Source organism: Meriones unguiculatus, chromosome 1, assembly GCF_030254825.1.
Source record: "Meriones unguiculatus strain TT.TT164.6M chromosome 1, Bangor_MerUng_6.1, whole genome shotgun sequence".
Lineage (NCBI taxonomy): Eukaryota > Metazoa > Chordata > Mammalia > Rodentia > Muridae > Meriones > Meriones unguiculatus.
In genome coordinates, this window is record NC_083349.1 from 105525331 (window position 1) to 105551735 (window position 26405).

The following is a 26405-nucleotide window of genomic DNA, read 5'->3' on the forward strand; positions in this document are numbered from 1 at the left end:
AGCCAACACTTGTATTTAGATTTTTTCACATGTCTACGTCTGGCTTAGGAATGAATCACTGTGGGTCTCACATGTGGACCTTCTATTGGTAGACGACCATTGTTAAACTAGCTGGACCACAGCCTGTAGTCCTAATAAATCTAGTACGTGTGTGTGTGTGTGTACATACATATGTACATGTATGTATTATATATAAACATATATAATCATACATTATACATATTATACATAGAGAGAGAGACAGAGAGAGATTCATTCTATCAGTTCTGTTCCTCTAGAGAACCTTGACCGATACAGCATCCATTTCTGCATATGAACCATGAGAGTAATAACTGAAGGTGGTTATTATGGTCACTTCCAATTCCATCTGCTGCATTATCTACACCTCTTCCAGTAAGGAAGAGAGCTGTGTGCAAGAACTGACTCAGGAGCGGAATCGGGTTGGAAGCTATTTCCAGAAACAAGACACCTTCCTGCTTTACAGCATCTTCCTCTCCCCCCACCCCGCCCCTCCAGCCCATCACCCTGAATTAATCTTTCCCTCCACAAACTGCCCTTTCTAACCAAACTCAAGGACCACCACCCCCCGAGAACCATTAGCATCACACTCTTATACCGCCACCATGTCTGCTTCCTCCAGCCAGCCTTCCCCAGTCGTCACTTCTTTCTCAGCATCATGGTCACCGGACCTCTCCTGGCCTGAAATATGAACATCTGGTTAGACCTGTCTTTTTCACTGGAAGCACAGCTCTATTAGGACAACAGCATCGGGACCAACAAATGCTCATACCTCAGTCCAGGAGAGGCCCGGTGACCATGACGCTGAAAAAGCTGTGATGAGTGGGGAAGGCTGGTTCACACTGCAGCTTAGCACATTAAAGTCACTTGCCTGAATGTGTCATCTGGAAGAGGGACCCAGAACCTTCACACTTCTCATTTTTAACACCTGGAGCCTCCCACAGGACGGTCCGCTCCCCTGCTTCCAGCATTTTAAAGAAGCATTGGTTTGTGCCACATGAGGCACGCACCACTAATGCTGGGAAAGTAGTGCTGATGGATTGCTTGAAGAAAACGTAGGGTTAATCATAAGGCTAGGACTAGAGCCAGGGTATCTGAGCTGTTCCTAAGTTAAAAGGTGAACAATAAAGGACATCCTCCACGTAAAACTACTCGTGCTTTGTACTTAGGTAGCACTTTACGTCTTTTGTAATGTCCTCTTTGGTCTTGGGTGAAGGGATTATGACCATCTGATGGAAGGAAACTGAAGGGTAGGCAAGGACCCTATAGCACAAAAGGCAAGGGTAGATTTTCAAGCTCTGAGAATTTGGGAAAACCTATTTCTCCTAGGTAGTCCTTAGGTGGGTTGCTGAACCTTCTCAATCCTCTGTTTCTTCATCCATAGAATGGGAATAATGATGATCTTCTTCCTGTTGGGCTCAGAGGTGGAGGGGTGACGGTGGATGCAGATAAGAATGGAAAAAATACTGACTTGGTTTTCTCCCAACCTCTTTGTGGTGCTGTAGTTCTTTGTGCGCTGCGCTGAGCTGAGCTCGAGGTGGGGTTGGTGTAGGGCATGCTGGCCTTGGAGAGCTCCCGGTCCAGACCTAGCTCTTGGCACTGAACATTCTCCTTTCCTGAATGTCAACTGACTGTAAAAACAGGGAAGCAACAAAAACGTGATGAGGCATTTGCACCAGTGCATCTGGTGAAGTTTGTACTTCAAAAGATGCTGGGGAGAGAAGCCAAGGCGAGAAGAAGTGGTTTAGGGCCCAGGGCCAGCAAGTACAAAATGTGTTTGACAAGAGATGAAAAGAGCAGGAGAGGAGATGACAGCTGTGGGCGGGAAAAGCTGTAGAAAGCAGGCCCAAGCCCAGCATGGTGACAGACAGCAGGATGGCGTGGGGAGAGCCACATGTGAGGCCTAAGGTGGCTAGAAAGCCAGATGAAAGTTTGCGTAAGGAGGAGCTCTTTAGTACCAGGCTAGCCAGGACCCTCTTGGCCAGTGAGAAGGATGATCTATAAATGCCAGAAGTGGTTAGCTTGGATATCTCTTAGGTCACAAGAAGAGCCCCTATTATTGACAGAGGCTCTATCACAATCATGCTGTTCTTGCTTTATTACCTTGTCTGCCCCAGAAATAAACCTTCAGAAGGCCAGAATAGCCGTACTGTCACTTCCTCTTGACCACCAACCCTCAGCCTGAGTCTCCTTCACTGATCATTCACAAACTTTCCTGAGTTTTCCTGGGTCTCCTGTTCAGACAGAGAGCCCAATTCCTCTTTGCTCTGAGATCTGCTCCCTTCTAGACCAGGTCTTTCTGTTCATCATTTGACTCAAGCTAGACATCCTGGAGTCATGCTCTTCTTTTGCCCTAATTTTTGTTCAGCCCGCCTCCTTGAGATCCCTGAGCCTCTGGGCTTTCTGCCCAGCTCTGCGTCTGGTTCCTTCCACTGTGGTGACTGCAGCAACCCCAGCTGCCCTCCTGGCTTAGACCTGAGTAGCACCTGTCAAAGATCACCCCCCTGCACACACACACACACACTGGCTAGAGCTTTCCAAATGCAGACTCATGGTCCTCATTTGACTCTTTCCTGACCCGTGTGCGTATGTTCCTCACAGCCTTGCAGAAAGCAGGCCAGGACTCATTGCCTGGTTAAAACCTGAGGGTGGACTTCCTTGTTGCCTGCTACTCTCTCTGCTCAGGACATGCCTTTTTCTCACAGTAATCCAGTTTGCCTCCCTTCTGGGCTGACCTTAACCTAAGTCCAGCATCTCCTCAACACTCACATCAATCTTTGAAAAGCAACTGTCACCCCAAACTGAAAGCATGTTCACTCTCTGTCCCCCACCCAAGATTTGAGGGACATGTCCCTGGCCTCCGTTCTTTGGTCATCAGAATCAGCACTATGAATAGAGACCCAAAGGGTACCTTGAATCCGTTCTCAAACTCTCTACTGAAAACAATGTCTCAAAGTGCAGGAGTGGGAATGAATCCTCAGAACAGAGTGAGAAAATCAAATCACAGGAAATTTAAAGCCACCTTCACTCCACAAAGGATTCTCGTGTTCACTCATAAATCCAAGACCATAATCGGCAAGCACTTATTGATCATACTGCTCCCCTGACATGTGCTAGGCACCTTATATATGTGCTCTCGGTTAAGCCTCACAACTTTGCTATGATCCGACTTTTAGAGATGAGGAAATTGACTCTGGCAGGTAGAGTAACTTGCCCGTAAGGAATACAAAAATGTAGGAAAGTGGCCCTGCCCAGAGGAAGGCAGAGGAAGGCAGAGTCTCTCTGCAACGATGGACAGCCTTGTGGAGCGGGCGGTTCACAAGACACATGGTAGAGAAAGGGCTGTAGGCTGAGAGGCACAGTACCGACAACTAATGCATTCGTAGAAGGGGGAGAGTGACAGGACAAGGGAGGCATCTCGAAGATGTCAATAGGACATAACCAAGGGAGGTAGGAGAACTGAGTTAGCACGGACAGAAGGCTCCTCTGGGGGAGCTGTGTAAAGGGGAAAGGTTGGAGCACCCTTGAGCTCAAGACCCTGGGTCTTTTCCTAGAGTCATAGTTCTGATCTCAGGAGCTCCTTTGTAGGGAAGTTTCTCCTGAGAAAAAGAAGAGCATAGTTCACTAAGCCTGTAGCTGGGAAGTCTGGAAAATAAGAGAAAGCATCAGGAAACAGGAAGAGGACACATCATTCTTTGGCCCATGGTTTTCTGATTTTCTAGAACATTCTAGCATGTAGTCTTCAAGACGCAAAGTGGATAGAAAGGCCAATATTAAATAAGACTTGAACTAAGATCTTACTTAGGGTTTCTATTGCTGTGATGAATAACCGTGACTAGAAAGCAACTTGGGGGAGGGGGTGTTGCAGTTTGTTTGGCTTACACTTCCACAGCACTGTTCATCACTGAAGGAAGTCAGGACAGGAATTCAAACAGGGCAGGAGCAAGGGGCTAATGCAGATGTCATGGAGGGGTGCTAATTCCTGGCTTGCTCCTTATGGCTCACTCATCCTGCTTTCTTACCACCAGCCCAGGAAGGGAACCCCCCACAGTGGGGTTCGTTTTACCTCACTGATCATTAATTAAGAAAATGCCTGGCAGCAGGAGCTTATGGAGGCATTTTCTCAATCGAGGCTCGTTCTTCCATTCTTCCCTGATGACTCTAGCTTGTGTCAAGTCGACATAAAACCAACCAGAACAATCAGTGAGTCTGATATCCCTCGAGGGTATGGTAACAAGGTGGGTGAGGCAGTGAGTGGGGAGCCGGTGTGTCTGGTTTTAGATGAGTTTCTGCTACTTACCGTCACCTCTACGGTGAGAAGAATCACTTTGCACCTTTAGAGCTCTGTGAAGAATACCTGAGACAGAGCAAGCATTCGGTAAGCATATCTATTATTACTATTGTGTCACATGATTCCAGCAGGGCTAAAATAAGAAATGAAGGCACCCTGCTCCCAGACACCAAGGATCTTTTTCGGGAAACACTCAAAAATAAGTCTTGGCCTATCCCCAACACTTGCTGGTCCCAGAAAGGAGCTTCTGCACTTCTGCATTTATAGAACCTTGGAGAGCACTCTTCTTTACACACACACACACACACACACACACACACACACACACGCACACACAAACCTGCCATCTGTATAGTGTTGGTACTAATTGACCTAGGTCCTGGTACCAAAGGGCAGCCTCTTGGAGGCATACATAAGCTCCCAGCAGCCTCTGTCTCCCATTCACTCCCAAGTGTCTGCTCAACATAAAAGACCCAAGTTGGCTCACAAAGTGAGCCTGCTGTACAGTGGAGCAACAGTCATTTCTTGAGGTCTAACTCAAGAAGAGGAACCTGTGTTCGCTAGGACAAATAGGTATTCTGAGCTCCTACTGCACGTGCTTCAGCAATGTCTCAAAAAGCTGGACTGGAGCTAGAGGTTAAAAAGTCATTACAGAGTGTAGCAGCCATGACACAAAGAATCCGGACTTCCATGTCAGTATTTATGTTTTTGGCAGAGGGTGGGCAGACAAAGGCAAATCACGATTTAATGTGATGGATCATTAAATGTGCTTTCAGATGCCAGTTAGTAAAGTAGTCCAGGTCTGACGTGCTGAGAAGGGAGACAGTGAAGGGGATCTCACTGAGGCTGACTTTTACATCTAATAGTCTATTATTTATTCTGAGTGTGGCCTTTCCTGGTATTTAGACACCATTTGTTTTATAAAATGATGATGGAAATATATCTATCTATATATATATATATATATAGATATATATATGCAAATTAATGACATGTTAGGAGGACAGTGTTCAGCACAAGTACATAGGCAATTTAAATTTTTCTAGAGTCATGCTTTGAAGAAAATAAAAGAAGAAACTGAAATTAACTTCAATAATGCATTTTATTTATCCCAAATGCCAAGTAGTATCATTTCAACATGTTATTGATATAAAAACAAGCTGCCAAAAGACAGCTTGTTGACATTTTTTCTTTGAAGTCTTGAGTGGATTTTATACTTACAGCTTATTTCCATTCAGTCTGGGCCCAGCTCACGTGGTTGTAATTGCATGTGGCCTACCATATTGGGTGGAACTTTTCTGGACAAATATGTGAGCCATAGTTCAATGTGATTTGCTCTCTCACATAAGGAAGAACTGTTCATCTTTCCCTAGACTTTAGCAAATGTGAACTGCCAGCCTTTAAGCCAGGCTGAGTATTTCCTAAACAACAGAGAAAGCTAAAGAGCACACCAGGCATTACCTAAGATGCTCTTGCAGAAGCACCACCATAGCCTGACGCTTCTTTCTCTTCCTCCTCTTTCTCCTCCTTCTCCTGCTGCTCCTCCTTCTTTTCCTCCTCCTCCTCCTCCTCCTCCTCCTCCTCCTCCTCTTCCTCACTTCACTGTGGCCCTGTGCTCTATCCTGTGACTCTTCTTTTTTTTATGGCTTGCTTGGTCTCTGCATTCCTGACTTTGGCTCTCTTTTTCTTGACATTACCTGAGCCTGATAGAGACATTTTTCCCCTAGCCTGTTGGGCACCTCTCCTGCTGCCACTTTACTTGTACACACACTCATTCTTCAGGTGTGTATTGTTTACCTACTATGGTTAGTCATCATGATAGGTGAAAGTTACAGCTGTAAGTACGTCTTTGTTTACACTATCACTGTAGTCAGTAGAGGGAACAGAAAAGTAACATCACAATGCCTGACAGTAAATGGGATTAAGGCAGAGTCCTAGAAAGGCAAGATAAGGAGAAGAGAAAAGAACACCCAGACTATAGAGACTATAGAACAGTGGTTCTCAACTTGTGGGTCGTGACCCCCACAGGGGCCAGATATTTACATTAACATTTATAACAGTAGCAAAATTACAGTTATGCGGAATAGCAAAATAATTTTATGGTTGAGGGTCACCACAACATGAGGAACTGTATTAAAGGGTCATAGAATTAGGAAGGTTGAGAACCACTGCCATAGAAGAAAACATTCATTTTTCATACACAGGAGAGGGATAGTGCCTGCAGAGATCCAGAGTGAGCAACAGAGCAGGTCAAGCACTTTGTGTGACTGGAATGTTGAGAGTATGGTGGGCCGGAACCAGAAGAACCAAGGATGCTGTGTTTAGGTGTCTCAGCTGTCATGTGGGAACCGAAAGGTAGGCAGCACTGAAAGGTGCAAAGGCCCGCAGCTTTAAGTAGCTCACTCCAGAAGCTGCAGATCCAGCAGATTGGGAGGAGACAGAGTCACCTAGGAAGTTGCCGCAGTCATCTGGAAAAGAAAGGATGGGAAACTAGAGAAACTGTCAGATAGACGGTTAAAGAAAGATAAAGATAGAAAGATGAAGAAGAATTGCCAAGCTAGGTTTAATTAAGGTAAGCAAGGGGGAGAGGGAATTGGGGTTAGAGCCATTTCCTTGGCTTGGGCACATAGTGGGCGATACACATATGAGAGGCAGAGAGTGAGGAAAGAACTCATTCAGGGGACACCCAGGAGGCAATGCTCATTGGTGAGTTAAAACTGGGGCACCTCCAAACAAGTGGACAACTGATCTCCCAGAAAGAAGGAAGATTGAGAAAAGCATGGCCTAGAAGAAAGCCTTTGAGGAACAGTAGAATTTCAGATGAGGTAAAGAGTAAGAAAGTCAAGTGGATAGGGCTATAAAGGAGACAGCCATCCAAGGGCAAAGGACACACCAAGAGCTTCATAGCATGACGAGCAAGGTGAAGGCTGTGGAGTTTCCATCACGAAGAAGCAATGGAAACCTTGGCGGGGGTGGAGGGATTCTCAAAGGAGAGGGAAGTGAAAGAGTCCTTGAAGGCTGCAGTACCTGGTGACATTGTATGGATGGGGCCTGTCTGTGCTGTCTGATAGGGTTCTCTAAGCCTGGGTGATTTAAGGAAACAATAAGTTTAGTCACGAAAAACCTAGAAAGCTTATCTCTGCCATGCAGTATTCACCTTGGGTGGGTCAGTCCACTGTTCTGATCCTTAGTTGCTTCATTTAAAAAAAGAAGGAGAAGGAGGAGGAGGAAGAAGAGGAGGAGGAAGAGGAGGAGAAAAGAAGAAGAAAGAAGCTGGGAGCAGTGATTTCTAAGCTTATTGACACCATGTAGAATTCTGTTTGGTAGAATGTATGGTGTGCTTTACTAAATCAATAGCTATATTTGAGCTTTTTGTATGTAGGAACCTGTATGTGCTACGGAAGGGGTAAAGTGCAAGGGAGGAGACAGGCTAGGTTTTGAGGTAGAAGTCTAGGTAATGGAGAACCCTCAGAAGTCTCAGAACCATTAGCAGGTTCCTAATCATTGTTGAGACACCAAAGTAATATTTTAAAAAGCTAATCTAATCATTTTCTATCATCTGCCAAGTCCTCTTAGCCCTTGTCTACTTTTTTCACCAATCATACAGACATCTCCCCAAAATACTATCCAGCAGCTCACAGTGAGGGAGGCCAACTAAATAGATGACCTTCAGAGGTCCTTCTGGCTAGACAAAAACCCATTAAGGTTTTCCTTTGGAGGTGTGGAGGCTCAACAAAAAGTCTTCCAGCTGTTGGTGGTAACTCAAAATCAGAGAGACAGAGCATTTAAGCGAGTCCAGGCAATATGGCCTCATATCTTATTGCCTCCTCCCTACTTAGCTTCCTAGTTTGTCATGACAGACCCCCTGGGACTCTCTTACCTTGCCAGGAGGCAGGATACTCAGAACTGATTTCTGGGATCATCGTTCTGATCTACAGCCTGCAATTAATCAGACTGTGGAAGTGGCCTAAAAGTGTCAAGGCAAAGATTTTTCTGAGATTTCTGATGTTACTGAAAGTAGATAGCTAATAAATCCAGGCATTGTTGGCATTCTCCAAAGAACAAGAAGTGAAGACCCAACACTGGATCGGCAGAGAGACTCTTCTGAGAATATGGTGGTACTTGGAGGCTAGGGGAATGCATTTGTTGGCCTAACGAGGACTACCCTGAGACTAGGTATCATGCAGAGTGGCCTTGTGGGCTGAAAAGGAGGGATGTCTGTGATAACATCTAGGGCAGCATCTGTTTTTTAACTTTCAATTCTTCAAGGGAATCTAACCTCAGTGCACTAGGACATCCACTGTATGAAACAAATTCACTTCTGTCATTGTAGGTGGTCCCAGAAAGGACTGAGAAAACAGTCATTCCAGGTGGCCCACAACTGCCAGATTTCCATGTATGCTAGACCATAAAAGGAGCATCTTGAGTTGGATAACACTCTAGAACCCATAATGAGATAATATCCAAAGAAAGAAGAAAAGGAGGGAAGGAGGAAGGAAAGGGGAGATGGAGAAAAGAAAAAAGGAAAAGGTTATTCAAAACTAACTTTTCTCTGCATATAGAATCCCTAAGGCCACACTTACCTAGTAGCATCTTGTGAATGGAGGCTACCAGAACATGGGCAAAGAGTGTCATGGGGACTCTTGGACCACAGTATGTTGAAGAGAGACAGAACAGGATGTAATTCCATGGTTCTTCCTCCAAGTACTGAAGGGAATTTGTGTTTTACCCAGGGTAGCTAGATGATGCTGCTGCTGATGATATTTCCTCCCCTTCTCCTTTTCTTTCTCTCTTCTTGTTCTTGTTGTTGTTCTTTTTTTCATTTTTTATTCATTACACTTTATTCACTTTGTATCCCCCTTGTGGTTCTCTCCCTCCTCCCGTCCCAATCCCTCCCTTCCTCCACCCTCTGCATGCATGCCCCTCCCCAAGTCCACTGATAGGGGAGGTCTTCTTTTCCTTCCTTCTGATCCTAGTCAATTAGGTCTCATCAGGAGTGGCTGCATTGTCTTCTTCTGTGGCCTGGTAATGCTGCTTCCCCCTCAGGGGGAGATAATTAAAGAGCAGGCCAATCAGTTCATGTCAGAGACAGTCCCTGTTTCTATTACAATGCAACCCACTTGGATACTGAACTGCCATGGGCTACATCTGTGCAGGGGTCTTAGGTTATCTCCATGCATAGTCCTTGGTTGGAGTATCAGTCTTAGGAAAGAGCCCTGTGCTCAGATTTTTTGGTTCTGTTGCTCTCCTTGTGGAGTTCCTGTCCTCTCCATATCTTACTGTTTCCCACTTCTTTCCTAAGATTCCCTGCACTCTGCCCAAAGGTTGCCCATAAGTCTCAGCATCTGCATTGATAGTCTGCAGGGCAGAGCCTTTCAGAGATCCTCTGTGTCAGGCTCCTGACTTGTTCCCTCTTTTCTCCTTCTTCTGATGTCCATCCTCTTTGCCTTTCTGGATAGGAATTGAGCCTTTTAGCAAGAGTCCTCCCTCTTGATTAGTTTCTTTAGATGTACAGATTTTAGTAGGCTTATCCTATATTATATGTTTATATGAGTGAGTATATACAATGTGCATCTTTCTGCTTCTTGGTTAGGATGATCTTTTCCAGATCCCACCATTTACCTGCAAATTTCATGATTTCCTTGTTTTTTTATTGCTGAGTAATATTCCATTGTGTAGATATACCACAATTTGTGCATCCATTCCTCCACTGAGGGGCATCTGGGCTGTTTCCAGCTTCTGGCTATTACAAATAAGGCTGCTACAAACATAGTTGAGCAAATGTCCTTGTTGTGTACTTGAGACCCTTTTGGGTATATGCCTAGGAGTGGTATAGCTGGATCTTGAGGAAGCACTATTCCTAGTTGTCTGAGAAAGCACCAGATTGCTTTCCAGAGTGGTTGTACAAGTTTACATTCCCACCATCAGTGGAGGAGGGTTCCCCTTTCTCCACAACCTCTCCAGCGTGTGCTGTCTCTTGTGTTTTTGATCTTAGTCATTCTGATGGGTGTAAGGAGAAAACTTAGGGTCATTTTGATTTGCATTTCCCTGATGGCTAATGAGGTTGAGCATTTCTTTAAGTGTGTCTCTGCCATTCGATATTCCTCTATTGAGAATTCTCTGTTTAGCTCTGTACTCCATTTTTTAATTAGAGTACTTGATTTTTTTGCTGTTTAACTTCTTTAGTTCTTTATATATTCTGGATATTAGTCCTCTGTCAGATATAGGGTTGGTGAAGATCCTTTCCCAGTCTGTAGGCTGTCATTTTGTTCTGACAACAGTGTCCTTTGCTTTACAGAAGCTTTTCAGTTTCATAAGGACCCATTTATTGATTGTTGCTCTTAGAGCCTGTGCTGTTGGTGTTCTGTTCAGGAGTTGTCTTCTGTGCCTTTGAGATCAAGGCTCTTCCCCACTTTTTCTTCTAAGCGGTTTAGTGTGTCTGGTTTTATGTTAAGGTCTTTGATCCACTTGGACTTTAGTTTTGTTCAGGGTGATAAGTATGGATCTATTTGCACTTTGTTACATGTAGACATCCAGTTAGACCAGCACCATTTGTTGAAGGTGCTGTCTTTTTTCCATTGAATGGTTTTGGCATCTTTGTCAAAAATCAGGTGTTCATAAGTGTGTGGATTCATGTCAGGGTCTTCTATTCGATTCCATTGATCCACCGTTCTGTTTCTATGCCAGTATCATGCAGTTTTTAGTATTGTTGCTCTATAGTACAGCTTGAGATCAAGGATGGAGATACCTCCTGAAGATTTTTTACTGTAGAGAGTTGTTTTAGCAATTCTGGGTTTCTTGTTGTTCCATATGAAGGTGAGAAATTTTCTTTCAAGGTCTGTAAAGAATTGTGTTGGTAATTTGATGGGAATTGCATTGAATCTGTAGATTGCTTTTGGTAAGATGGCCATTTTTAATATATTAATCCTGCCAAGCCATGAGCATGGGAGATCTTTCCATCTTCTGAAATCTTCTAATTCTTTCTTCAGAGACTGGAAATTTTTTCATACAAGTCTTTGACTTGCTTGGTTAGGTTCACACCAAGGTACTTTATGTCCTTTGTGACTATTGTGAAGGGTGTTGTTTCCCTAATTTCTTTCTCTGCCCTTTTGTCTTTTGTATACAGAAGGGCTACTGATTTTTTTGAGTTAATTTTGTATCCAGCCACTTTGCTGAGGGTGTTAATCAGCTCTAGAAATTCCCTGGTAGAATTTTTGGGGTCACTCAGGTATACTATCATATTATCTGCAAATAGTGATACTTTGACTTCTTCCTTTCTAATTTGTATCCCCTTGATCTCCTTCAACTGTCTTATTGCTCTAGCAAGGACTTCAAGAACAATGTTGAAGAGATATGGAGAGAGTGGGCAGCCTTGCCTTGTCCCTGATTTCAGTGGGATTGCTTTAAGTTTCTCTCCATTGAGTTTGATATTGGCTATAGGCTTGCTGTATATTGCCTTTACTATGTTTGGATATGTGCCATGTATCCCTGATCTCTCCAAGAATTTAAACATGAATGGATGTTGGATTTTGTCAAATGCCTTTTCAGCATCTAAGGAGATGATCATGTGGTTTTTCTCCTTCAGTTTGTTTATGTAGTGGATCACATTGATGGATTTCCATATATTGAACCACCCCTGCATGCCTCGAATGAAGCCTACTTGGTCACAGTGAATGATATCTTTGATGTGTTCTTGGATTCGGTTTGCAAGTATTTTGTTGAATATTTTTGCATCAATGTTCATGAGGGAGATTGGCCTGAAATTATCTTTCTTTGTTGGGTCTTTGTGAGGTTTAGGTACCAAGGTGACTGTGGCTTCATAGAATGAGTTTGGTAGTGTTCCTTCTGTTTCTATTTTGTGGAATAGTTTGAAGAGATTGATGTTAGCTCTTCTTTGAAGGTCTGGTAGAATTCTGTGCTGAAACCATCTGGCCCTGGGCTTTTTTTGCATGGTAAACTTTTAATGACAGCTCCTATTTTCTTAGGGGATATAGGACTATTTAATTGGTTTACCTGGTCTTCATTCAGCTTTGGCATGTAGAATCAGTCAAGAAAATTGTCCATTTCAGTTAGATTTTCAAATTTTGTGCCATATAGACTTTGGAAGTAAGACCTAATTATTATTCGGATTTCTTCAGTGTCTGTGGTTATGTCACCCTTTTCATTTCTGATTTTGTTGATTTGGATAGTTTCTCTCTGCCTTTTAGTTTGGCTAAGGGTTTGTCTATCTAGTTGATTTTCTCAAAGAACCAGCTCTTGGTTTCATTGATTCTTTGAATTGTTTTATTTGTTTCTAATTGATTGATTTCAGCCCTGAGTTTGATTATTTCCAGCCGTCTACTCCTCTTTGGTGTGTCTGCTTCTTTTTTTTCTAGGGCTTTTAAGTGAGCCATTAAGTTACTTGCATGAGATGTTTTGAATTTCTTCTTAAAGGTACTTAGTGCTATGAACTTTCCTCTTAGCACTGCTTTTATTGTGTTCCATAAGTTTGGGTATGTTGTGCCTTCATTTTCATTGAATTCTAGGAAGACTTTAATTTCTTTCTTTATTTCTTCTCTGACCCAGCTGTCATTTAGTAGCAAGTTGTTCAGTTTCCATGTGTGTATAGGCTTTTGCTATTTTTGTCATTGAGGTCCAACTTTAGTCCATGGTGATCAGATAGGATACAAGGGATCATTTCAATCTTCTTGTATCTGTTGAGTCTTGCTTTGTGACCAACTATATGGTCTATTTTGGAGAAGGTTCCATGAGGTGCTGAGAAGAAGGTAAATTCTTTTGTGCTTGGGTGAAAGGTTCTGTAGATGTCTGTGAGGTCCATTTGATTCATGACCTCTGTCAGAGTTATTGTTTCTATGTTTAATTTTTGTTTTGTTGACCGGTCCTTTGTTGAGAGTGGGGTGTTGAAGTCTCCCACTATTAATGTGTGGGGGTCTATGTGTGGTTTAAGTTTTATTAAAGTTTCTTTTACAAATGTGGGTGCCCTTGCATTTGGGGCATAGATGTTCAGGATTGTGATATCTTCCTGGTGGAATTTTCCCTTGATGAGTATGAAGTGTCCTTCTCTATCTCTTTTGATTAATTTTGGTTGAAAATCTATTTTATTAGATATTAGAATGGTTACTCCTGCTTGTTTCTTGGGTCCATTTGCTTGGAAAACCGTTTTCCAGCCCTTTACTCTCAGGTAATGTCTATCTTTGTTATTTAGGTATGTTTCTTGTATGCAACAGATTATTGGGTCTTGTTTACACATTCATTCTGTTAGTCTGTGTCTTTTTATTGGAGAATTGAGTCCACTGATGTTGAGGGATTTTAATGACCAGTGGCTGTTAGATCCTTTGATATTGATGTTGGCTATGGTAGTGTGTTTGTGTGTTTGGCTACTTTTTGTTTTGCTGTAGTGAGGTTATTTATTTCCTGTGTTTTCTTGAAAGTAGTTAGTGTTCTTGAGTTGTATTTTTCCTTCTAGTATCTTCTATATCTCTGGATTTGTGTGTAGGTATTGTTGAAATTTGTTTTTTGTCATTGAATATCTTGTTTTCTCTGTCTATGAGGACTGAGAGTTTTGCTGGGTATAGTAGCCTAGGCTTACATCTGTGTTCTCTTAAGTTCTGCATGATATCCGTCCAGGTTCTTCTGGCTTTCAAATTTTCTGTTGAGAAATCAGGTGTGATTCTGATGGGTTTGCCATTATATGTTACTTGGCCTTTTTCCCTTGCAGCTTTTAGTATTTTTTCTTTGTTCTGTATACTTACTGTTTTGATTATTATGTGGCAGGAGGATTTTCTTTTCTGGTCTAGTTTATTGGGTGTTCTGTAGGCCTCTTGTATTCTTATTGGCCTCTCCTTTAAGTTGGGGAGATCTTCTTCAATGATTTTGTTGAAAATATTTTCTGGGCCTTGGAGGAAGGAATCTTCTTTTTCCTCAGTTCCTCAATTTGTATTTTACCCAGGGTAGCTGGATGATGATGATGATGATGATGATGATGATGATGATATTTCTTCCCCTTCTCCTCCTCTTTCTTTCTTCTTGTTCTTGTTGTTGTTCTTTTTGGTCATCTCCTCCTCCTCTTCCTCCTCCTTCCTGATGTAGCTAAGGGTGCCTGTATTTATCTGTTTTTATATAACAGCTACTCAAAAAAATATTGGAAAGATTCTCAACCTATGGGTACAGCCTCCACAGGGGTTACATAGCAGATACTCTGCATATACGATATTTATGTTATGATTCACAAAAGTAGCAAAATTACAGTTGTGAAGTAATGATGAAATAATTCTTTTTCTGAGTGTTACCACAACATGAGAAACTATATAAAAGGGCCACAATATTAGGAAGGCTGAGGACCTTAAAGTGACTTAAAATGACTTTTACCTTCTCATAGTTTCCATGGGCCAGTAATCCTGGTATAGTATAAATGAGTCTCCTACTTTAGGGACCCTCCTAGGCTGCCCCCAAGCAGTCATCCAGCACTGCTGTCATCTCAGAGGTTGGCTGGAGGATCACCACCCTCCAAGTTTCTTCATTTGGCTTTTGGTGAGATTCGGTTAACCACAGCCATGTTTGGGGTTCTACAACATGACAATATGTTCTCCCAAAGCATGTAAACCGGCTCTTGTAACTTAGTCACAAAGGGTGAGAAATAACTTTTCTCTATTTTCTTCATTTCCCTCACTCACAGCCAGAGAGGTAAAGGGAAACACAAGTATATGACTACCGAAAGGGTGGGGCTAACCTCTTGGGAGAGAGTTATGTGTGCTTAAGGGTGCAAGCAGATGGAGTGGGGAACAGTATTCTTGTTCCACTTCCCATGCTATCTTCTTTGTCATCCTTGCTGACCCAGGGGAAGCCTCAGAGGCACACTGACTCCTCCTGTTTTCTCATCACTATGCTACTTGCAATGCTCCATGCATGAGGAAGATGGATGAAGGGAGATGTAGGCTTTGCCCATTTTAAATCTACTTTATTTGGGGTTCCTTACATCTCTTTCTCCATTCTCCACCCTAATCCCTCCCAACACCCCAACATCCGGTAGGAGAGAAAAAAGAAGAAAGAAAGAAAGAAAGAAAGGAAGGAAGGAAGGAAGGAAGGAAGGAAGGAAGGAAGGGAAAGAAAGAAAGAAAGAAAGAAAGAAAGAAAGAAAGAAAGAAAGAAAGAAAGAAAATAAGGTTAGTGGGGAGAGGGGCTGTAGTTCCCTTTATCTACTTCCTGCTGGTTAGAGCTGTTGGGTTCTGAAACACCTCTCCTTCCCTTCTAACCCACCAACCTTGGGTAGGAGAGAAAGAAGGTTAATAGGGACAGGGGGTGTGAACCTCTTCAGATGTAGTTTCCTTGGAGTGATTCCACTCTTCATCGTCAGGATACCAGCAGTCCAAACAATAGCAGTAATACAGCTATAGCAAAAGCTGGAACAAGGATTACCACCACCAGCAGCAGCAGCAGCAGCAGCAGGGTTCAGCAGAAACAGCAGAAGCAGTAGGGTGCAGCAGCAGCAGCAGCAGCAGCACATTGCAGCAACAGCAGCACAATTCAGCAGAAGCACAAAGAGTTCTCTGAAGCCTTTCTCTCTAGGAGCAAAGCAGAACAAAGCATTTTCTCTATGTCTGTGGGCTCCTATTTATACCTTCTCAGAGTCCACACCAGGATGTTTTTCAGCTGGCAAAAACCGTGCCCTCTTGCGCAAGGCAGTTTTCCATTGACAAGGACCACATACCCTCTCAGGAGGCTGTTTATCAGCTGACAAAGATCACTCATCTCTTATGAAGCTGCTATCAACTATGAACAAAGCATTGCCACTTCTCACACTTGGGATTATAACAAAAGAATATCCATACAACACAACAAAAACCAAAACTTCTACTACAGGGAGACAGCAGTAGTTTTGGGCTCAAGTGGCAAATATATATATATATATATATATATATATATATATATATATATATATATTCTGTCTGCTTCAGCCTGTTTTCCCTTCTGAACATGCTGACATTCAATAACATGCTAAGCAAGTAAAATGTGCCATAAAAGCATGGCAACTCTTAGCATCATTCAAAATGTCTTTTATGAGACAGGGGAATTCGCAAACACTAAGAGAGGGTAGCTATTGAGGCAAGAAGTACAAGCAGTGTATGTTTATATGGGTGAACAAATTAATCTGCATGTGAAATCCCAGTGAAATTGACATGAAATAAAAATTTCATGCCTTACGGTGTATCTGTGTTGCCCATGAAATGAGATTAAAGGGAATTTCTGATTTTACACTCATTGTGCTTTCTGTGCTGTCTGCATCTTGCCCTTATAAAGAGTTGGGTGTGAACTTAAGGGTCAGCCACAGAGTAAGCATTTTTTTTTCTCCTGACATCTTGTATCCTTCTACAGAACAGAGCTCAGGGTGGATTAGATGTTCTCTGCTTCAAAACAAGATCTGATTCCAAAAGCCAGTAGCAAACCCATTGCACTCTGTTCTGAGAAAACTGACATCCAGGAAAGGTCATTGGGTCCAGAGCTGGCTGTCTCCCCTCACCTGTCTTCCTTGTGTGATGGGGATGAGGAGGGAAAAGATGAGTGTGTCTCTAGGCTTCTCCTGGGTTGGAGTGTATGACAATGCTTGCCCATTGAATGGCAGACGGAGGTAGAGAAAGTGTCCCAATCCCAACCCCACCCCACCTGCTTTCACAGGGCACTCCTTTGGGCACACACAGCTCTCTCCCAAGAAATTAGTCCCACCCCTATGGCAAGTCATATGATTGTGGTTCCCTTTATCTCTCTAGCTGTGAAGTTAGGGAAATGGAGCATTTGGACATAATTTATTTTTTCAACCTGAGACTGGCCTTCTACAGAACAACAGAAGTGTGGGGGTTAGAAAGGAAACCAGTTTCTGTGTAGAATCAGATGCCCATGAAATATTTGACTCAGCCTTGCAATGGACATACTCTTTCCACCCAGTGTGACTTCCAGTGGGCAGCATCTCTCTTGGGATACCCCTCATCTTCCTGTCTCTGCCCAGTAGCAAAAACTTTTTTTCCCTCCTAGGCAGATCTCTGATTTCTAGAACTCAGTAGAAACTCTTTTTTTTTTTCCTGATTGTGAGCACACATAAGTTGTAAAGATGTACAGAACAGGTATGAGTAAGAGCTGGATCAGTGTCTTAGGGTTCCATTGCTGTGAAGAGACACCATTGGCACGCGACTCTCATAAAGGAAAACATTTAATTGGAGCTGCCTTACAGTTTCAGAGATTTAGTTCAGTATCATCAGGGTGGGATGCATGGTAGCATACAGGCAGACATGGTGCTGAAGGAGCCAAGAGTTCTACATCTTGAGCTGGAGGCAGCAGCAGGAGACTGTGAGCCAGACTGGGAGGAGCTTGAGCATATATGACCTCAAAGCCTACCTCTTCAGTGACACACTTCCTCCTATAAGACCACACTCCTCCAACAAGGCCACACCTACTAATAGTGCCACTCCCTATGGACAAGCATTCACATACATGAGTTTATGGGGGCCATACCTATTTAGCCATCACAGTTGGTCTGGCATGAGGGTACTATTATACCATGGGATAATCCCAGAAAGTCTGGCTCTGCTCATCTTCACTAGCTTCAGTGAGTTACTTAGCCTCTCTCTGCCTGCCTGTTAGTCTTCCTCAGTCCATCACAACAGGGAGAGCCTGGTAGAGCATAGGAATCATGGTAGACAGGAAGAAGAAATGAAAGGACAGCCTGTTATAACATTTAAACAACTCCCATCCCCAATAACCTACTCCCTCCAATTCGGTCCCCTACCTTCCAACATAGCAGCAGCCCTCACTGGGGCAACCCAGCATTTAAAACATGGAAATTCAAAGCATTTCATCACAGTGTATCAGTGTCACCCGTAAAATGAGAGTAAAAGATGAATGAGGTGAAGGAGGATAATGAATGATGTGTCCATTGCAAGGCTGAGTCAGTGTGAGAGAGCATTTCATGTTCATTTCATGCACTGTAGTGAATGTGGAAAACAATAGGCACCTCCTAAGCTACTGCCAGCATTATAACCTGAGGTGCTCCACACAGCAACTGGCACGAAGGGTCCCGCCAGCAGTCATTTAATTATGTGGTGGGTATTGTCACCACCGTTAACCAGAAGTCTAAGGGTCTGAGCAGGAAAATAATTGCTGAACCCCAAGCAACCATTTGACCAGAGAGCTCCCCCACTCCCATGCCAGCCTGTCTGAAGCTTACTGTCACGTTGCCTATTTGAACGACACCCTCCACCTGACTCTGGCCACGCTGCCCACTCAATAACGGCCTTTAGTCTCTCCCATCCAGGGTGCCAGATCCCAATTCTGGGCTCACAGCCATTGAGCAGCTCTCCCTCCATACCAACCTCAGAGTAATGATAATTGTGCTCTCACTCTGTTTTGAAGTTAGCTGGCCTGCCTCTCTTATCACTCCCTCTGGTTGTTATGCTCGAGCATAAAATCCTGAATATTTATAATTTATGATCAAGTGTTTTCTCCCAGCATGTGGTGAGAGGGAGACCATGTGTTTCAGGGCCATGGGGACCACTAAGAGCTCCTAACTCATTAACAAAATGGGGGCGACCAGGACGGTCAGCATGCTCTCACTCACAGGCAGCTGTAGTATTTTATGATGGTATGAAATAAAATGGAGAGTGGTGTGTGCATCATTGCTTTCGGTGATAACCGGCAGGCATGTTTCTAATGACCTGAGGCTTGTCATGTTCACTTCGGTGTAGAGAGTGTGTAGGAACCGGCAGTTCACACTGAGGTGAGGGAAGGGCAGGGTCAGGCTCCTCTTAGGCCCAGGGTTGGCTTCAGGAGTGCTCTCTGGAAGCCCCTTCAGCCACTGAACCCACACAGCTAATGCCTCCTCCTGGTTCAGAGCTAAGCTCCCCTCCTCCCATCTTTCCTACTCGCTAGCTCCTCTCTCCAATAACCCCCCCAAATCTTTAATAAATTATCAACATGCTTTCTCGTCCATCTGCTGGCGCCAGATGTCGGCACTGGCTGCCTTCTTCATCCCCCTCTTGGCCCCAGAGACCCCAGTGTCTGATTAATCTTTTAAGTCCCCCCACAGAGAGCCCATTTAGTCCGGACCGACTTCCCTCTAAGAATACACTTTTGAGGACTGTTCTCGGGCTTGAGTCCATATTAGCAGTCCCAGGCGCCTCAGCAGGCTGTGGGCCAGGCCTTGGACAGCAGGTGACTCCTGTGTGGGAAGCATCAATGCCTGTGTTCTTAATGCTACCTGCATGTACTAGGGAATTCATGGGACACTAGAGACCAGTACCAGCTAAGGAGTCGTGGGATCTGCAGCGCCCTTATCTCACACATGAACCAGGTATGTCCTTTGAGGAGGAAGTTCTGAGCCTCAGTTAACCTTTCTGCAGAGGCTGCTATGAAGTAGCAAATGGATGGAGGGTGAATCCAGGCCCTTTGGGCTGCAGCAGAGGCAGGAAAGCTTGAGGAGGGATATGAACGTGAGAGTATGAAACACCATCTTGCCCTCTGACCTCTATGCACAGCAATAGAGCTGATGGCCTTCCTGGTATGACCCCAAGCAAGGCTTGTGTCCTACCCTTTTGGACATAGAAGCTTCCAGGTCTGGGACTATGCCACCTAGGTTCCAGCTGCTGCTTGAAGCCTTAACAGTTCCACGTGCTATCACCTACCTTCCTTCCTTTTCTACCCTGTGAGCTTGCACCTCTGGTCAAGACACACAGCACTTCCCTCAGGGTAGTGGTTCTCAACAGTCCTAATGCTGTAACCCTTTAATAAAGTTCCTCATGTTAGAGTGACCCCCAACATAAAGTTATTTTCATTGCTACTTTATGACTGTAATTTTGCTACTGTTATGCATCGTAATGTAAATATCTCATATGCAAGGTATCTGATATGTGACCCTTGTGAATGGGTAGTTCAGCAACCAGAGGGGTAGCGATCCCACAGGCTGAGAAATGCTGCTCTAGAGGCTGGTTCAGGTCTTTTCTGTTCCCATTTCCTTGGCACTTGCCAAATGCTTTGTGTGCCTTCACAGCAAGTCTGGGAGGAGAGCCCTCACCACATTTTACAGGTGATAGTGTAGAAGCTTAGAGGATGCCATACCCTAGGGCTCACAGCCAGCTCTTGGTAAATCCAGATTCAAGTAAAGGCATCAGACTTAGACTCATCTCTCCAGCATTGATGCCAAGGTGCTTGAGCTCTGTCCCTTCTCTTGCCTCTCATTGCCCCTTAGCCACTGTCAGCACCAGGGAAGATGCCCACCAAAGACACCTTTCCAAAAAGAGAATATCCAATAAGGCACAGCAGGGGTCACCTGAATATTTGCACTGGCATTAGAAATATCAACCATGTGACTTTTTGTCCAGCATCTTTTGCTAGCCATCGTAATGATCAGTGAGTGAGATTTGCAAAATAGGAGTTACCATCTCCAGTGTCTGGGTGAAGAATCTAAAGCTGAGGAAATCAAAATCATAAGCAAATAACCCCGTGGCCTACTTGGACCTCAGGTATAAAGAGTGCTTGCAGCATTTAGTAGAAAATGGGCTGTGCTTCCTGAAGCCAAGCTACACCCAGAGCTTCTGCCTCTGTGCCAAAGTCTTTGATGGGAAAGTTTGGACTAACCCTGATCAGCAAAGAGGCAGGCAACAGGTGGGTGATTTAGAAGTGCTGTAGATGGTTGTCTAGACCCCAAGACCAAGAGTCTGCGGGTGGCGCTACCCTATTCTCTGTCTATCCTTACTTTACCCTGTGGGATCCAACATTTTCTCAATGGAGCCGCCTTCACACTTCAGGCAGTTATCCGCTGCCTGTATGCACAGGATATTCCTGTATCCCCAACTTGAGGCAAGAAAAGTAGTCCCTTTGTTTAAAAGCTCTCTAACAAGGTGACAAAGACCATCTTTCTCCCCCAACTAACGCAAATAACTCAAATCAGAAAGCTGAGTCCTGACTACAGAGGATCTCCAAACATCTTCCACCATGGCAGAGCCACAGCAGCCAGATGTCCTGGCAGTGGTGGCATTCTGGATCGCCTTTCTCTCCCTGTTTCTGAGAGAGAGCTACACTAAGGTCTGTGACTTTCTTTCCCTTTCCATAATTTGTTTCACCCACTCTCTGGTATCAGGCTTATTCTTCCTACCCACTCCACTGCCAGGGTCTCTCACCAAGACCCTCCATGTCCTCAGTGATCCTGTAACCTACCAAGAAAGGACCCCAAAGCCACCATTCCCCATCCCTCCACCATTGTTCCTAATGAGAGGTGGGGCTCTGTCCAAAGACAGACAAGTCCAGATTCTTTTGGACTTGTTCCCTAGCATTTCTCCTCCCCTTTTATAACAGTTTCTAATATCCAACAAATCATCCCTGATTAAACTGAGTGGCTTGAAACAGCAAAAGCCCTGAACTATCTTCACTGTGTCTTTGGGTCAGGAACTGGGAGCATCTTGGCTGGGCAGTACTGGCTTAGCATCCCTTAATAGTGAGAGGGTTTGGCTGGAGTAGGTGGACCCATTTCTGATGTGGTCCATTCATACAGCTGGAAAGCTGATAGAGGTGAGGGCAGAGGGCCTCAGCTTCTATGAGGCTGTCTCTCCGCAGGGATACCTGAGTGTCTTTACAGCATGACAGCTGGTGGCTGAGGGAGGGGCTACAGAGCTTTCATGAAGCCGCACAGTGTCACATCCGCCATATCCCACTGGTCATAGAAGGATTCAAGGAAGAAGGGGACTCCTCAAGAACAAAAGCTTCTGGGCAGGACTCCCCAGAAGCTATCTGGAAGACTGCCATTTATGTCTGAGACCCATAAATGACTGGGTTTTCTGATGACCTGGGCATGCAGGTCCTGACTTTCTTCTTTCTCTATGAAAGACATCTGTATACATATGCCTTCTTGTGAGGATGACAGCATGGATGGAGCCATGGTTCCTCCTCCCTGGATGAACTCAGTAAAGTTGGGGATATAGCATTATCATGAGAAGTGCTAGAGAAGAGACATCGTCCATATGTCTGGTATAAACAACAGGTCATTTACCTCTTGGAGGCCATATTTTCCCAGCAAAGGGGACACTGAGGCTTGAAGGATGACTAGGAACTCCTCGGGTAGTAAAAAAAAAAAAGAAAAAAAAAAACCAATATGAGCAATAGCAGAGAGCTGGAGAACTTGTGAGACTGTGATTATGGGAAAGTCTTGAAGAATAGAGCAGGAAGCTGGACTTTATGTATAAGGAACCACTAAGGGTTCTAAGCATGAGAAGGGCCTGTCAGAGCCCTGTGGGATGACACTGGAAGGAAGGCTGTGAGTGAAGGAGCAGGGAGACAACCATCATGGCTTGGGGATTGACCTAACTGGGACACTGGGGAATGAAGAAGCAACAGATGTGCATACAGAATAGCTGGGATCAGGTGGGCCATGGCCCTGATGGAGATGTACAATGAGCAACATCCTGGACACTCAGCATTTTATACATCTTAACCAAGGAGGCAAGTTTATTCTATACAGCAGAACAAGGGGGCTAAGGTAGCTAAGGTAGGCGTTGCTGTAGGGGAGCAGTTTCAGGTTGTAGTCAGCCAGGAAGCGGGAGCTGTGGTTGATAGTTCCCCCACACGCTGGTTTTAGCTAAGGGACAGTCATTCGTGATAGCTGTCCTTGGACCTGGGGAAGGCTTTGCCATTTCCCTGAGCCTCGCCTGAGAAAGGCTTTGCCATTTGCCATGGGCCCTTGACATGTCTGTGTGCATTCACTTGGGACTTCATTTGTTTCCCTGCAGAGTTGTGGTGGGCTGTGGAGGAGGACAAGGCAACTCTAGGAGGGACTGATTGGTGTCTCTATAAGGGACAGGAAGGCCTGTAGACCAGGGCTTGTCTTTCCCAACATTTCTTCCCTAACTCTTGGTTCTGGTTCTGGGTTCTCCCGTACTTATGTCATGAGCATACAGTATTTAAGCCTTTGATCTCACGGAACCGTTAATGCAGCATCACAGGAGACATCAGATCTTTGAGCCTAGAGATTATGAGTGGTTCAGGCCTGGACCTGTATGAGAATCTGTTCAAATGAGAGCCATATTTCCAGGGAAATTGAAGGTGCATATTTGTATAAATTATTTGCTAACAACTCCAGAGGGCTTAATCCCCTCAAAGCCTATCTATGGGTCTCTGGGTTTCCAATTAAAAGCACAGGAAGCAATGGGGGGAGTGAGAGCAGAAATGTGACCTACCAAGTATGTTCTTTACCTATATTTTTAATGTTCCATAACTCCAACCATAATCAGGCCATCCCTGAAATCATGAGGAACAGGAGGAAGTGTACACCCAGATGACATCCCCCCAGAAGAACTGGCCTCACTTGGAGGGTCTGTTTCCATTATTATAGCAATTCTCAGGCCGCAGGGTACAATTTTCACCTGAGGCAACATATTAAATTGAAATTACCCCAGATGTAACGGTCATACAAAATAATCTTGGACATATGGAAGCAAATTCTTTCTCAGGGTGAGACTTTATTGCTTATACTGAGGTTGTGGGGCTCTGATTCTTCAGGTATGCCAGATTGGGAAGGGGTAAAGGGCCAGGGCCAGGGTGCCAATAGTCAGATAGGCCCCACCCCCAAAGCTGCTGGTCCTAAAGTCGATATGATAAGGTTTCCGTTGGCTTGGATCTGCTCTTTGGCCAGAGGCTTGGGTAGCAAGTTTAGAAGGGCCTAGATTTTGGGCAAAGCCCAAGACTCGGGATCTTGTTCCTGCAACTGTTAGGAGACACAGCACTTGAACTCAGGACTGTGTAAATGACTATGCTCATTTCTGTTTAAACTCCAAGCCTAGGATTCCTCCCAGGCGGTGGACATTTAGCTTCAGTCATTCTCAGATGATGTCTATGGTCCCACACTCAGTTCTGTTTTGCTCTTGAAGGTCTTGCTTATCCTCTGCTTTTGTTGCCAGGTGTTCGCTGCTTGTATACTGCACGGACCTTCCCCCCACCAGCATCATCATCACCTTCCACAATGAGGCACGCTCCACGCTGCTCAGAACCATACGCAGGTAAGCCATCTTCCCGTCCGGGGGCCATCACTCAGCCTGGTACTTGGTCAAGCTCGTATCTGCTCACTGCGCACCCTGCAGGCTTGTACCAGGCACTGGTCCATACATCATATGCTTCCTCTCTGCAGTCCTCACATGCCCATAGTGTCTGGTAACTTGCAGGCATTCGGAGATTAGGCAGAAGAATGGGTAACAGACCCTTTGCCCATCTGTACCCAGGCTACCTGAAGAACATGGGCTGGCATGGTTACAACTGATGAAGGACGCTCAGACAGACAGGTTCCTTGTTTCATCCCCAGCCTCTGGGCTAGGAACAGGATTTGGAGTGTGCCCTGGGCTGCTCTTCCTGTACTACGCTTTTCCAAATCTGGGACAATGGTGGTGGGTGTGGGAACAGCTGAGGACAATCATTAATGTATGCTTTCTGGGCATCTTCGGGCATCTCCAGTCCTGCTTTGCCCCGGGCCTCCCTGCTATCTTGACACTTAGTCTCAGATATGCTTCTGCTAGGAGAGGTTTGTTTTGACAAGGATGGCCTGTGGCCTGCCCAGCCTTTCCATATGCTTAAGTCTCAATGCCAGCCACAGGCAAACCAGCCCTAGAAAATTGAGTGGGGACCTGACTAGGAATTGTGCCCCTGTGTTCCAGGAGACTCTGGCAGGTTTCATCTACCATGTCTGGAAGGACACTCCTTTCCTCTCTCCAGCTCCATTCCCTCCTATGCAGGCCAGGTGCCTCATTCTTCCTTCCTCAGATCCCCTGCAGTAGCTCCCCTGTAAGGCCCCTGTGGTCTCCAGACCTCTTGCCCTCAGCTAGGGTGGTGAGTAGATCAACAGAGAGAAGTGAGACGTAGGAGGAGTCCTACATCAAGATCACATAGTAATAGAAACCCTAATTACGATACTTCATGCCTTAGAGGCAGACAGTTTTCTAGGCATTGTGGGGGAAGGTCATTTGATACACAGAGGAAAAAAAGAGATTAAACATGGATGGGCCAGAGAAAGTACGAAGCATAGCAAACCTCCCTCATATCATTGGTATCAGACAAGCCACACTGTCCCCATTCTTCTACATCTGCGTGCTGTGGCACTAGGGAATTCTGGGTAGAGGGAAGCAAGTCTGGCAGCAGGCTCACCCCAAGGGGATATACCACCTGTCACTAAATGTTGAATGGCTGCTGTGTAGGGCCAGGGACTCCCTTCCAGGAAAGAATCCACCCCTTTGTAAGAAAGAACAATTTCATCTGCAGTCTTTGGTACCTGATGGCTGGCTGTTTTCCCCAGGCACCAACCCTCTTCTGGCTTCTGTATGTACCTCATAGGGCACTCAGCTCACATGTGATTTCCCAACAAGACAACCGATCTTAACGATCCTCCCCCCCCCCCACACACAATATTCCAGGTCACTGTCAGTGTCACCAAGGGTATCATTATAGATAGTGAAGAGCCTTGCTCATTTGCAAATCAGTGTAGATATATGGAGGGGACAAGGAAAAGGGTGGTTTCTCTGAAGACTCCATCAGTATCCCAAGGTGCTCTTGCTTCCTAGCTGAGAGCTGGCTACGGAAAGGTACGGAAAGTGACGGGAACATGATGGGACAGATGACGGGAAAAGAGAGAATCACAACCTTGATGGACTAGGGATATTCTCTAGGGGAAAGAAAGCAAGGCCTGAAGAATTTGATCATGGCCTGGGGTACAGCAGACCTTTACAGTGTGTGAGACATGTGCCATCTGTCCTATTCTCCTCAGAGAAACTGTCATTCTTTCACCTTCCATGGGATTGCAGAAAAGCAGTGGTCCATGACTTTACATCCCAACCTTTCTCTCTCCATGGTAATATTCTAGACCTAGGGAGACACTTTTCCAAGGTGACAGTGGTTAAGAATTTGGTCTCTGGGGCCACATTTGCCTAACTGCCTGTAACAGTTGTGTGACGATGGGCAAATGGCTCAACCTCTCTGCCTTGGTTTTCCATTCTGCCAAATAGCAGTTATGATTACTACTAATTCCTTGGCATGACTTCAGGAAAGCCTGAATAAGTACTGTTAGGCTTAACAGTCAGTG

At 44.8% G+C, this 26405-nt stretch overlaps 1 protein-coding gene across 1 annotated transcript in view; it reads left to right on the forward strand.

Annotated features, from left to right (window-relative positions):
* Positions 1-26405, forward strand: part of Galnt14 (polypeptide N-acetylgalactosaminyltransferase 14) — a 223152-nt gene that overhangs the window by 144419 nt on the left and 52328 nt on the right. Inside the window, exon 3 of the mRNA XM_060364609.1 lies at positions 24241-24339. Within this exon, the coding sequence (XP_060220592.1) occupies positions 24241-24339 (99 nt within the window). The remainder of the gene's footprint in view (positions 1-24240; positions 24340-26405) is intronic.